This window comes from Spermophilus citellus (assembly GCF_964194105.1).
Source record: "Spermophilus citellus genome assembly, chromosome: 14".
Lineage (NCBI taxonomy): Eukaryota > Metazoa > Chordata > Mammalia > Rodentia > Sciuridae > Spermophilus > Spermophilus citellus.
Genome location: NC_138194.1, coordinates 94,241,366 through 94,255,151, shown reverse-complemented (window position 1 = coordinate 94,255,151; position 13,786 = coordinate 94,241,366). Strand labels below are relative to the sequence as shown.

Genomic DNA, 13,786 nt, shown 5'->3' with positions numbered 1-13,786 from the left:
CCCCTCCCCATTTCTTCTCAAACTTCTGCAACACTCTGCACCTGCGTCAGTGCACAGGGAACTGAGATTTATTCTCTTTGTGCTAAAATTCTCACCATCACACCTCTTTGACAGCCACAGGGTCATGATCAGAGAGTTGCTTAAATACAGCATTAGTAAATTAGAATGAATCAGCCAGATCTGCAGTAGACTTTCCATTGTTGAGAGTGCGTTTTCCCTGCATCTGTATATAGACGAGCATTCTAGCTTTCTGTGGTGTCTGGCTCCCCACTCTGCTACCACTACAACTTAAAGAAGACTAGAGGGTGAAGTGAATTAATCTTTACATCCATGATTCTTCTGAAATTAGAAGCTCATTTTCAAATTTAAGTGGATTTTTGGACAGAGTTATGATTATTGCTGTGACTAGCAAAATGTCATCTGTCAGCCAAGTGCTGGCTTCATGTACTGTAGATTTAATGTGACCTGCTTCTTTTTTCCCTGGTACCCCCTCACCCTTCCCTCCTCACTGAAAGATTTTTCCATAGAATCCCAAATTATACATAAGGAATTTTCCCAATCCTTATTTTGTACAACCTAATGATAAGTGGCTAAATGATTAAAATATGTTGTTGGGATATAAAAATAGCACAAGTTTAAAATAACTTTTGTCTCATTTTTATGCATACCCACAAAGACTCATTATATACTTTAATTGTCTTGTAATAATTCTAAGTCTCATAATCTATCAATAACTCGGAAAAGCCTCAGTTCTTCCGGCTTTCTGCTGCTATTTCCATCATGAAGTGCTTTACCCACAAGAAAAGGTAAAATATCTGAAATTCCCCCCTGCCAGCCAAAATGTAAGAGAATTTTTATGGATCTATCACGTGTAAAGTTAAATTTAAAATATAAAGTTTCCTAGATGAAAACCCACACAAGGTGTCAGTGCTTTTTAAATTTATATTTTTACCAAGGGTTGATTCTGTTGATTTAAAAGTTCTTGCCTCCTGATGTTTAGTCATTAAGAAATAATAGGGGCTCTCGTTAAAGGGGAGACATCAGTGTGTTGGTTTTTTAAGAGTTTCTTTGGGGGAGGGGAGTGTGGCTGGTAGCAGGATGCTCTGTGGTAGGGTGCTTGCCCAGCATGCATGAGGCCCCAGGATGGACCATTCTATCACTGAGCTATATCCTCAGCCCAAAAGGCTTCTTTTCTGAGCAGATGGTACTGAGAGTTCCTATATATTCTCTGCCCCACCCCCCCCCCCACAGCCTCCCCTGTTATCACCAACTCCCATCAGACTGGTACATTTGATAGAATTGATAAACCAGAAGGATTCACTCTTGGTTTTGTGCATGAACGTGTTTGGGAAAAAATTATATCTGCTTTTATTATAGTACAAAAATTGAAAAGGAAAAAAGAGAGCATGCAAAACAGCACGGGATGATCCGCACCGAGATAACAGGAGCCGAGATTGCCGAAGAAATGGAGAAGGAAAGGCGCCTGTTTCAGCTCCAAATGTGTGAGGTAGGAACGGACTTTTCCATCTCTGGCCTGGAGCTTGGTAACTAGCGTCCTGCCAGTCAGCAGGCTGTTGGGGCGTTAGAGGAGGGGACTCTTTCCTAAGGATTCTAATCTCCATTTTTCTCCAAGCCTTTTGGGATCCATCATTGCCCTGTTGTCTCATATTTTGAGCCTTGGTCCTATGGGGCTCTTTAAGCCAAAACAGGATTCTTTGGTGAGAACCTTAATGTTGCTTGTGAGTGAGTGAGTGGGGGATAAATTTTGGTGAGAGGTAACACTGATGACATTAAAAATTTAGAGCATGCTTTTCTTAACCATGAATTCAGTTGGAATGAAGGAAAGACTGAAATGAAGGAGTCATTGAGGAAGTCTGAGATTATGAAAAACATGCAGTCAAGAGCATGCTGCCTAAGCTTAGAGCAGTGATTCTCCAACTGAGTCCCCACCAGACACTAGCTCCGCTTGACTTCGACCTGTTCTAACCTGTTCTAATGCTGGCTGCTTCGGGGTAATGGAGATGCTTTTGCAGTTTTTGGAAAATATTTAAAATGAAAAAAATTCTCATTTCAAGTTTTTCTCTCCTGAATTTTCTTTTGTGTTTTCTTCCTTGTAAACATTTGACTCCTTAAACTTGTTTGATCATGAAATCTTTTCTATGATAAAACAAAGTGAGCAAGAAACAATGTCAATAGAAAAATCTTGGCTGGTAATGAAAATCAGAATCAGTGCTGTTTAGTTAACTACATGAATTAATAACAGATTGTTATTATTTTTATTTCTTTTTTCATTTTTAAGTTACAAGAATTCTTTTTGATTCACGTCTTTGGATTATAAGTTTTGGTATCTTATGGCATGTTTCTTTTCTCTCTCTCTCTCTCTCTCTCTCTCTCTCTCTCTCTTTTTTAAGCAGGTGTCAGGGGTAATATTAGGGATTGAACCCAGGGCCTCGCACATCCTGGGCAAGTACTCTAGCACTGAACAAGACTCCCCAGCTTTTTTAAATTTTTATTATTTATTTTGAGACAGGATCTCACTAAGTTTCCCAGTCTGGCCTTGAACTTGTGATCCTCCTACCTCAACCTCCCAGGTAGCTAGGATTACAGGTGTGCTCCACTGCACCCAGTATCACTTTTCTTGAAGGGACTCCTGTTTTCTGCACAGAGCTATCTTTCAGAAGCACGTGAACTATAAGTCTGAAATGCATTGCACTGAGGGGGAATGCTCAACTGTTCTAGAATGTTTTGCTGTGTTTTATTTCCGCTTGTCTAGTAAACTAATTGTGAAAATTTATAAAATGCTAATGCTCTAATCTGTTTTACACTCTCTGTGACTGTGCCAAATCCACATTCCCTAAATCAAGCTCACCTTGTCTGAAGCCACTGAGGCTCTTTGACTTGTGTAGCCCAGTGTGGTGGTGTGCCACCTGAACCCATGATTTAAGAACCCTGCCTGAAATTAGCATCATGAAATTCTGTTTTATCTCCACAGTATCTCATTAAAGTCAATGAAATCAAGACCAAAAAGGGTGTGGATCTGCTGCAGAACCTTATAAAGTATTATCACGCACAGTGCAAGTAAGTAGATCATTACAGTCATAGCCTTAGCCCGTAGCCCAGGGAAGGCCCCTTTGCTTCATTGGTTTTCTTGGCTTTTTTTTTTCCTTCATTTAGGGCTGTATATAACTATATAATGATATTCCACAGCTCAGTGGACAAGAAATTGTGTTGTGTTCTATCTACAGAGTTTTATATAAATTAATAGCTCAAAATGGAACAACTGACTGGTCACTTGACACGCTGTCTTCCGTTGACATGCTGAACTTGCAGGCCAGCCTTTGCAGCCTGTGTCAGAGACACACGAGTCCTGTCCCAATGGGGGCCTTTTGCTGGCCCATTTTCTTCCCGTACTTGCCGTTTTACTGTCAGTGGGTCATTTACACCATGTATTCCCACCTGGATTTGTTTTGGGTGTTTTCTCATCATCTAAATAAGTGAAATTGAGTGCTTTGGGCATGAAGAATACTTTTCATTTGAACATGGGTTTCTATGAAATGGTGTTATGTTCTGAGAGACATCCACTGTTGTATGCTGGCTCTACTTTTGTTTGTCTGCATTGCAGGGCTGCCTTTTTATTCTTCTCATGATTCTCTGGCAGCGCATCTGTTTACTTCCTCTTTACTTGTTGGGTTAACTTGCACGAGTTTTCAGGAAGAGTGTTATGTGAAAATGTGCCAGTTACTATTAAAGTCTGGTATTAATTGGTAAAAATTATAGAGAAGATAGGGCAAGGACCTTTCCAAAGTGGTCCAGATGGCTCTGATATAAATTTATGAGTAGAATAATGTCAAGGTCATTTGGACTAGGTTACAATGCCTACTCTCCAAAACATTAAATACATAATTCCCTTTGATCTCTTATTCCTTTTAATAGTAGCATTATCTAGACAGATCTTTATATACAATTGAAACATTTAGGGAAGTCAGCATTAATCTTATGATAACAGCATAAGGCTCAAGTCATGTAGTAGATTAGATCAAGTTCTGACCCTGGGGCCGGGGACACGTGATCAGGTCCTTCACTATCAGGTTCTTCACCGAACCTCAGTGTCCTCATCTGTCAAGTTGGGGTAAGGTTTCTAGTACCACTCAGGGTTCTTTTGAGGATGTGCGATATATTTTGTTGTTGGGATGTCTCTCTTTAGGAAAAGCTTTTTAATGATCACATTGTTATTTACATAAATTTAACTTGATAACTTTTTTTCTCTTTTCTACCCTCGTATAAATGTTTATCAAAAATAAAAAGCATATATTTAAGTGGAAATAGCTTCCACATTTATAGGATAGTGTTTGACTTGACCGATGAAGGCTCTTTTTTTTTTTTTTTTTTTTTTTAAGAGAGAGAGAATTTTTAATATTTATTTTTTAGTTCTCGGCGGACACAACATCTTTGTTGGTATGTGGTGCTGAGGATCGAACCCGGGACGCACGCATGCCAGGCGAGCGCGCTACCGCTTGAGCCACATCCCCAGCCCTCGATGAAGGCTCTTACTGAAGACTAGGAACTTCCTTTTGACTTAGTAGTGGAGTAGGACAATTATGAAACTTGGAAGGATATTGTGGTGATCCCTGATTTTAGTTTTGGGTGGAATTTTTCATCTTTCATCAATTTTGATTTTATTAAGAAACCTTTTATTGCTTTGAAACTTTTGCCAAAATAAGCGAATCTCTCAATCTTCTGAATTGCAACACTTTGGTAGCAAATCTGATTTAACCTGATTTTAGAAATCTTTTTTGATCTCAGATTTTCTAAGTCTGAATGAGAGTTTGAGCTACACAAACATGAGTTTTCCAAATATAAGAGGCTTTGTAAAATACACGCATTGTAGCCTTGTTAGCAAAGATGAGAAGAGCAACCCTAACTTGTATTAGCTAATGTGTCCTCCCTTTACTCTTTTATTCTTTGCTTCTCCCTGCTCAGAAATATTTATTAATCTCCTACCAAAGTCCAGCTACTTTACTGGGTTCTGGGGCAGAAATTAAATAAGGGCTCTCTTCTTGGGACTTAATTGTCTGGTACAGGAATTAGGTCATGCATATCAGTAATAGCAGTGATTCTAAACAGTGACTGGTGACATAGACATAAAAGGAGACAAAAAGGAGACACTTCTGGCCAGGAAGGCTGAGAAGGTGGGTCACTGTACCCTGGAGGAGGTAGTAGTACTCACGATTGGACTAGGATGGCTGACTTTTTCTGGTGAGAAAGTCTCCCCCTAGGACAGAGAAGTATGAGCAGAAGAAGAACTCTGCACGTGAAGAACCTTGTGTGCAGTTCTAAGACCTCATGGTAGAACCGGGTTATACTGAAATTCAACTCTAAGTTACCCCATGGTTGGACCCAGAGTTCCATCATAGCAAGATGCCAGGGTGGGGGTTCTCGTTCAAGGAGCATTTTATTTTTTTCCTACTTTAGCCAGTCCCTCAGAACTCCTAATAGGCATGTTGTGGATCTATAAAGCATTCTCTACTCAGATTTTTGTTTAAAAACTTTCTTCTTCTGAGCATTTATTCTAGTTCCCAAATCATTTTCAATACAGCATCAGCCGGTACTAAAGAGTGAATTTGCAAGGCAATACCTCATGTATCATGACACCTTAATGTGAATGCAGCTACAACAATGAAGAAATAAAGGGAGCAGGAAAGAGCTCTTGACTTTTTCTTACCCATTTCAGCTCACCCACTCTAATTACTCCTTACTTCAAACACGAGCATGGTTGGTAATGTGCTGCTCTCAAAACAAACACATCCTCTTGCTCACCTATTTCCTTTACCACCTGGGTTATCACTACAATCTGCACAGTCAAGAGCTTTTACAAACATTGCTCTATTATCCTTCATCTTACAAACAGTAATAAAACCTGACATTTGCCAAGAGCTTATTTTATAGGCCAGGGTGTATAGCCTTTCCAGAATTCTTTACATGCATTTTCTCATTTCCTATTCAGAGCAATCAGAAAATATAGCTCAAAAAGGATAAAGAACTCGCTGGAAGTCTTGTTCATTCATTTAATAGCTATCCAAAAAATGTGTTAAAATAGAGATAGCAAGCACAGAAAACCAAAGAAAGAACTGGACTCCCAAATTTATAACTTTGGCTTATGAAAGGATGTTGTCAAAAAAATGAGAAGACAGCTTAGAGAATGGCAGAAGATATTTGCAAACCACTATCTGATAAGGATCCAGTATACAGAATGTAGAAAGAATTCAACAAGACAACTCAATTTTTTAAATGTGCAAAGATTATGAATAGCCATTTTTCTAAAAGAGATATACAGATAACCTGGAACAAGCCGGCTGCCCACTGCTGGGCTCCAGTGGCCCTGCCCATCACAAGCATTCAAAGGCATCTGGAGAGCAAGAGTCTGCTCTGAAGGAAGCACTTGAGCCCATCCATGGGACAAGGGTAGGAGACACTCCCCACCAGGCCTGGAGGACTTGCTGCTCCCAGGGGGCAGAGCGAGGCCAAGGCAGCAGAAGGCTTGGAATTCTGCTTTGCCCATTTCTCTCACCAGACGCTGTCCCTGCACACTCTGTTTCAGAACTCAGTGCCCCAGCTAGGAGGTGAGCAGGAGCCCCATAATAGGCTGGGGGCTGCCTCCTCGGGCAGTGTGTGACCTGCCTCTGCCTCTAGTCTTTGATGGGGCCTATGACTGGAGTGTGTGTCCTGGGCAGGAGGATGTGTTGGCCCAAAGATGGGTCAACACCTGGGAAACCATAAGGGCTTGGCACTCTTCTAGAGAGCCCTGGCAGACATTTGGGGGTGCCAAAAGAATGTGACTTGTGATCTTACCATGGACACGTTATGGGGCTTGTTTGATCTTAGAATCTTGTGCCTGGAAAAATAGCCCAACGTGGTTCAGGAAACAGAGAAAGGGTTCCAGACCATCTTATGGCAAAGACCAGGGCCAAAGGCCCCAGGATTGGGAGGAGACCAAGGGGGGCAGCTTTCCCGAGGGACACCAGTGCTAACTGTTTGACCCATTTTCCCCTGTGCCATCCATGTTTTCCTACCAGCCTCTGTGGCCAGAGTTGCTGCCCCAGCTATCAATATCGACTTCTTCCAGAGAAATAAAGTTAGTTTCTATTTTATGTTTAAAAAGAGAGAGAGAAAAACAGCCCAAAAGTACATGAAAAGATGCTTGACGTCGTTGGTCATTAGGGAAATGCAGATCAAAATCACAGTGAGGGGCTGGGGCTGTAGATCAGTGGCAGAGCACTTGCCTAGCATGTGTGAGGCACTGGGTTTGATCCTCTGCACCATAAATAAAAAATAAATAAATAAGGAGGTTCGTTCACAACTAACATAAATAAAGAACATATTTTAAAAACCACAGACACCACACCCACTACAGCCCTGTAATTAAAGTAATAAACAAAAATAGAAAGATATTTATATCCATCAGCTGATGAATGGTTCAGATGTGGTGTCACCGCACAAGGGAGTTGTATTCAGCCATACAAAAGAATGAAGTACCAATGCATGCTACAACAGAGATGGATCTTTGAAACATGCTTAAGACACAAGACCACATATTGTATGATTCTGTGTAAAATGTCTAGAACAGGTAAATCCATAGAGACAAAAGGCAGATTTCATGGTTGCAAAGGCAGAGGAGAAGGGAGGAAGTGGTGGACACTGCTGTGCGCAGGACATTGGTGGGTGATGGAAGTCCTGGAATTTGTGGCGATGGTTACGTAATGTTGCACATATACTAAAAACTACTAAATAGGGCACTTTAAGACTGAAATTTATTATATGAATTTTATCTCGAGGGAAAAAATGAAATTAAAAAACTATAAAACAAATTACTCTCACAAAACTTATAGCTAGAAAGTAATGGAACCAAATCTTCAACCCAGGTCTCCAGCTTCAGAGTACATGCTCCTAGACAGCATGCCAGAAACCTTGATTTGGTAAGCCTGGGATTGGGCCTAGACATCCATATTTTTAAGGCTTGATTTCCAGGAGTGGGTTCAGGAGTGCCACTTGGATCTGAATTGTTGGATTAGTGCTGTATGTTCAAGCTCATTGGTGCCGCAGATGTGCAGAGTATGTCTGGAAGGAAGTCACCCTGTTACCTGGAAGGCAGGGAATTAGTTCTTGACTCAGAAGCCTGAGGCTGGGAGACCAGGCTTTCAGAAGGTATGAGAGCTAGTCACTTCATTGTTTAATTTGTTTGGTGGGTTGGAAAATAGGTTCTCTTAGCCTTTAGTCAAACAGCATCTCTTTCTAGGCCAACTCGAACAGAATCTAACCAGGAGGATCAGGGAGACACTCTTGTTTTGCTTGGTTTTCCTTCCCCATTGCTGTTTGGACACAATTAAGTAGGCTAAAAATGAAGGACATAGAGACTCTGGATGCTAAGGCTCTGATTTGTTTTCTGGAGATTTGTTCTACCAGTGGACGGGTATCCCTATTAGATGAACATGGCTTTGCACTTTGGGCTGTGGATGTGTTATAGCCTGTCAGTGTAAATATGAGGTCCCTCTGCCCATCAGCTGGCAACTTAAATTTTCTTAGCATCCTGTATCATTAAAATGTGGTGACATGTATCTCAACCTGCTTGATTAAGTTGTGAAGCCAGTCTTGCCTTCTCTAAGATCAGAAAACTAATGAAGCTCGTTTTGGCCTGGGACTGTCACGTGCTGAACTACATGTCTGTGCCTGTTGTGTTAAGCACATTATCTCCAGGGCTCTCCAGAACTCTCCCAGGCCAAGTGATCATCTCCCTTTCCTATATAAGGACTAGTGATAATTACCTATTGTGTTGAGTTGCAGTGAGATTTTGTTTTTTTAAGTTACTGACTTATTATAAAAGACACAAGTGACCAGGTAGATGATGAGGCACATAGGGTGAGATCCAAAAGGGTCCTGAGTTTCTGTCCCCATGAAATTAGGTATGCTGCTCTCCTACACTAACCCAGAAGTTCTCTGAATACCTCTATTTAGGGAATTTTTTGGAAGCTCCATCATGTGACGTGCTTGATTAAATTATTGGCCACTGGTAATAAACTCAATCTCCAGCCCCACTCCCCTCCCCATAGGTGGGAGGAGAAGGAGGATTGAAGGTTCCTCTGCTCTAATCACATGGTTGGTTCCATAATAAAACTTTTAAAAAGAGATATTCCCTGCATTGTGCAAAATAGTGACAGACACAGAGAAAATCTCAGTTCAGGCCTGCTGCTGTTGTGACTGTTGTCATCATTATCAATTTTCTGAAGATCTCATCATATTTCAGTAAATATGGACAGAGAACATGGCTGAGACAAGTGCCAGACAGGTGATTTCCTTCCATTTGGAGGATTTGCACGTCAAATTCCGTGATAGGTAATCAGAGCTCACACTTGTGCTTCACTCCCAGTTGATAGAACACTTTTCGTCTGTAGTAAGTAGCTTGTCTAGTGCTCCTCAAAGTTAATGTGCACTTGCAGAGGTGAGCGTGCCACTCTGCATGTAGAGCCACTACCCTGCCCCAGGACTCACATCTAGCAAGGTTTAGAGTTAGGACATCATGCTTCTGACTTTCCCAAGCCCATGCATTTCCTTGGAACTGCAGCTAACTGCAAGTTGAGAGGAAGAGGGGAAGAGAGAAGCTGCTGCCCTCTGAAGTGTGACAGGTAGTGGTTCTGTGTCCTTCTCAAGGAGAGAGAATCAAGCATGCAAAGAAAGGAATCACCAGAGGGACAGTACGTTGGCAGCATGTTGGCATTTGCTCTTTATGCCTTTACTTATTACTCTCTTGGTCATTTTGTTCTCTCTGCAACCCATCCTTCATTTCTGCTCCTATTTCCAAAACTAGAAATTGGCCCTAAGATGACTTTTTCCGAGAAGCTTGCCTTCAACCTGTCCTCCCAGACTAAATATCAATTTTTTAATCTTTTTTGCTTCAGTAATATGCCATGTTTTAGGGGAAAGTTTTTAAAAAATGAAGCTGAAGGAAAAAAAACACACATTTTTCTCACTCAAAAGATGACTGAACTTAGGTATCCCTGGTGTGCACATCAGTGGGATCACACTGTAGATAGCACTTTCTTTGCATTAGGCTCAGATCTGTTTGCTTATTCGTAGAGCAGCACCATCCAGTGGAGCTTCCTGCAGTGAAGGACATGTTCGTATTCCTCGTCGTCAGCCATGGGTTGAGAAGGAACAAGCAACTGGAAATAGTGTGGCATGGCTGCAGGCCAACAATTTCTGTTGTTAATTTTGTTTTTTATTTTATTGCTTTTTGGTTTTGTTGGTGGTGGTTTGGTTTTGTTTTGCAATAGGGATAAAACCCAGGGGTGCTTTATCCAACTGAGCTACATCCCCAGTTCTTTAGGGTTTTGAGACAAAAATCTCAATAAGTTGCTGAGACAGGCCTCGGAGTCACAGTTCTCCTGCCTCAACCTCTCAAGTCTCTGGAATCACAGATGTGTGCCCCTGCACCTGGCTTGGAGCCTAAAGTTTTTAAGGGAAAATAGTAGAAGTTAAAATCAGAAAAGTATTCAAGGGACATAACATACAAGTTCTTTAATTCTGTATGAAGAAGTTTCACTTGCATCCCTGTAGAATGTGGTGAGAACCTGAAAATGAGGACTTGAATATGTTTTCCAGTTAAATAGTTGACCAAACAGGGTATATTTTTCCATCTTCTAAGATCTTCTACTTCTCTCTTTACGGTTCTGTAGTTTTCATTGTATAAATCTTTCACCTCTTTTGTTAGGTTGATTCCCAAGTATTTTATTTTTTTTTTTTTGAGGATATTGTGAATGGAGTGTTTTTCCTCATTTCCGTTTCAGAAGTTTTGTCGCTGATATACAGAAATGCCTTTGATTTATGTGTGTTGATTTTATATCCTGCCACTTTGCTGAATTCATTTATTAGTTCTAGTAGTTTCTTTGTAGAACCTTTTGGGTCTTCTAGGTATAGGATCATGTCATCTGCAAATAGTGATAATTTAAGTTCTTCTTTTCCTATTTTTATGCCTTTAATAAATAGTTGACCAAAAAGGTGTCTTTCCCCCTGTCCCTTTTGCTGGAAGACTTTATAAAATAGTGTTTCTCTTAATTTGGTAAAAATTTTTCCACCAAAAGATTTCAGCCTTAAAGAATGCTGGCACTTGTAGAACTTGAGAAACCACTGTGAAGGCCAGTTCTGATAGGTCGTCTTATTGGCAATGAACGTAGAGAAGAAGTGTAAAATGTACCCTAAAATATCTTTTTTTTTTTTATTGGTTGTTCAAAACATTACAAAGCTCATGACATATCATCTTCCATACATTTGATTCAAGTGGGTTATGAACTCCCATTTTTTACCCCAAACACAAGTTGCAGAATCACATCGGTTACACATACACATTTTTGCATAATACCATGTTAATGACTGTTGTATTTTGCTACCTTTCCTATCCCCTACTATCCCCCCTCCCCTTCCCTCTCATTTTCCCTCTCTACCCCATCTGCTGTTGTTTAATTCTCTCCCTTGTTTTAAAATATCTTGCTGTTGCTTCATTTGCAGGCACTTGTGGAGCATCTGCATTGTGTAGGGCTGGCTGTGATATGGAGATAAGATAGTCCTCATTGTCTGTAGGGAGACAGAAAAACAGATACAGTCCATGGAGAAATAATGGACAGTGGGGGCATGATTAGAGAAGCTTCCAGTAGAGCAGTGGAATTCATAAATACCAGTGTCCTGCAGCTTATTGTACTAAGCTGATGTCACACACTGGGCCCCTGAGGGGAGTGCTCTGCCTGCAGTAGGAAGTCTCCCTCTGGTGTCGACAGCAAGGGTGCTGAATCAGGGAGGCCTGAGTCTCAGTCGTCTGTCTCTGTGTGAACAACCTGAGCAAGTCCTGTGCGCTCTCTCCTCCATGTACCCTTCTTAAAAACAGGGATGAGATTGAAGTGCTTCATTCATTCCGCTGGCGTTAGCTCTTGTTAGGATTCAGGCCTTTGTACCTGTGTGCTGACATTCCGTTTTCCAGGTCCATTGTACCGTTGCTTTGAAGTCCTCTGTTTTAAGCATGTGTTGGAATACAGACCCCTCTGGGGGACTGAAAGAACTCTGACCTCCCTCCTGCCTGTCCCTCTAGTCCAGTCACATCTCTGTCGTGGTGGCCACTTTGACTTCATGGATGCCAGTGGTTAAAATGTTTTTCTTTCTTGAATTCAAATGTGGCTCAACCAGGAGGAATTGTTCTACGTGTAGATGGGTGGACACATTATGAAATCATCACGTGAGGACTGCAACAGTAATTTGCAGTGACGATGATATCAGATGTGAAATACTAGCCATAATTTGTTGCTGGTGGTGCATCTTTACAAAATACTGAAATTTGTTTTATACTTGTTTTGTGAAGGTAAATAAGAGGGTCTGTGTTTTCAGATTTTTCAGGTAATTATAGTTCTTTTTTTTTTTTTTACATTGCTGAAAAACTGCCAATGTTTTGTATTATAGTTTCTTCCAAGATGGCTTGAAAACAGCTGATAAATTGAAACAGTACATTGAAAAACTGGCTGCTGATTTATATAATGTAAGTTCTCCCTGCAATACATGCATTTCAACTCATGGCAAACATCAGTAAATTTGAAATCTGTTCGAGAAATGGTATCAAAAGCAGAAAAGCCTAAGTGATCCTTCTGTTTAGCTCAGAGCAATTACCACTGGTCAGATACTCCTCCTATGCATCTTTGGGGTGCATAGGAGGAGCAGGATGGGGAGTATATAACCTTTGGTTCTGGATGGTTCTCTGTTCAGGACTACATAGCTTCAAATTTCAATGCCGGTTAGTCAGGAACAATTTTTGGCCATGGAAGGATATAAATTACATAACTGTCTGAGTAAGCAGAGTCATGGATTTATTTTGCTCTTTTTTTTTCTTCAAAATACCAGTGTTTCACTTTTTTAAACCAAAAGGAAAACTTTTCTGGGAAAAAAAAGCTAAATATAAACGTACAAATGGCAAATTCATTGCCTACACGAAGCTCTTTGTAAGAAGTATTAAAAGAATGTATTTTATGAATCTGAGGAAATATCTTCAGATAAGGTTTTGGCATTGTAAATAATGTCTTATATAGGTTGAACAACCCTCATCCAGACATCCAGAATCCAAAATCTGAAAACTTTTGGGGCACTGACTGACATGACCCTGTAACAGGTCATAGTCAAAATGTAGGTGTGCTAAAAATACTGTAGAAAATTACCTTCAGCCTATTTTTATAAAGTATATGTGAAATAAAAGTGAATTTCATGTTTAGATTTGTGTCCCATCTTCAAGGTATCTCATTATATTGTGCATATATTCCAAAATTCTAAAAACAAACAAAAAAACACTCTGGTCTTAGATAAGGAATTTTCCACCTATGTTTTTAATATAACTTTGAAAGCACATAGTATTTATTTTGTAATTTTCTTTTAATAGTTTATGTGGTTCAGATTACAGTTAAATTCCAAGTGATTTTTTTGAAAAGCAGGAGTCTCTTGTCCTCACATGTTGTGGCATGAACCTTCGTTGTGCACTGGCCCATGGGATTCCTGGTTGTCCATGTGCTTCTCTTCCGGCCCATCTAATCCCATCGTGGTATTCCTACCTCCACACTTTGAAAAGCTAGAATCAGTGATCTCAATATTATATCAGTTTACCTTCCTGCTTCAGGGTTTTGCCTTAGCTGGATGTATTATTTAATAAGACAGCATGGTGCATTGTTCATGAATTCCAGAACTCACTGGTACTTCCTTAGAATGAGAA

The 13,786-nt window shown here is 40.4% G+C and overlaps 1 protein-coding gene across 1 annotated transcript in view; it reads left to right on the top strand.

Moving 5' to 3' along the window:
- The window catches only part of ASAP1 (ArfGAP with SH3 domain, ankyrin repeat and PH domain 1), a 331,734-nt gene that overhangs the window by 239,329 nt on the left and 78,619 nt on the right, over positions 1-13,786 (top strand). The window contains exons 8-10 of the mRNA XM_081266600.1: positions 1,378-1,507; positions 2,993-3,078; positions 12,496-12,571. Of these exons, the coding sequence (XP_081122726.1) occupies positions 1,378-1,507; positions 2,993-3,078; positions 12,496-12,571 (292 nt within the window). The remainder of the gene's footprint in view (positions 1-1,377; positions 1,508-2,992; positions 3,079-12,495; positions 12,572-13,786) is intronic.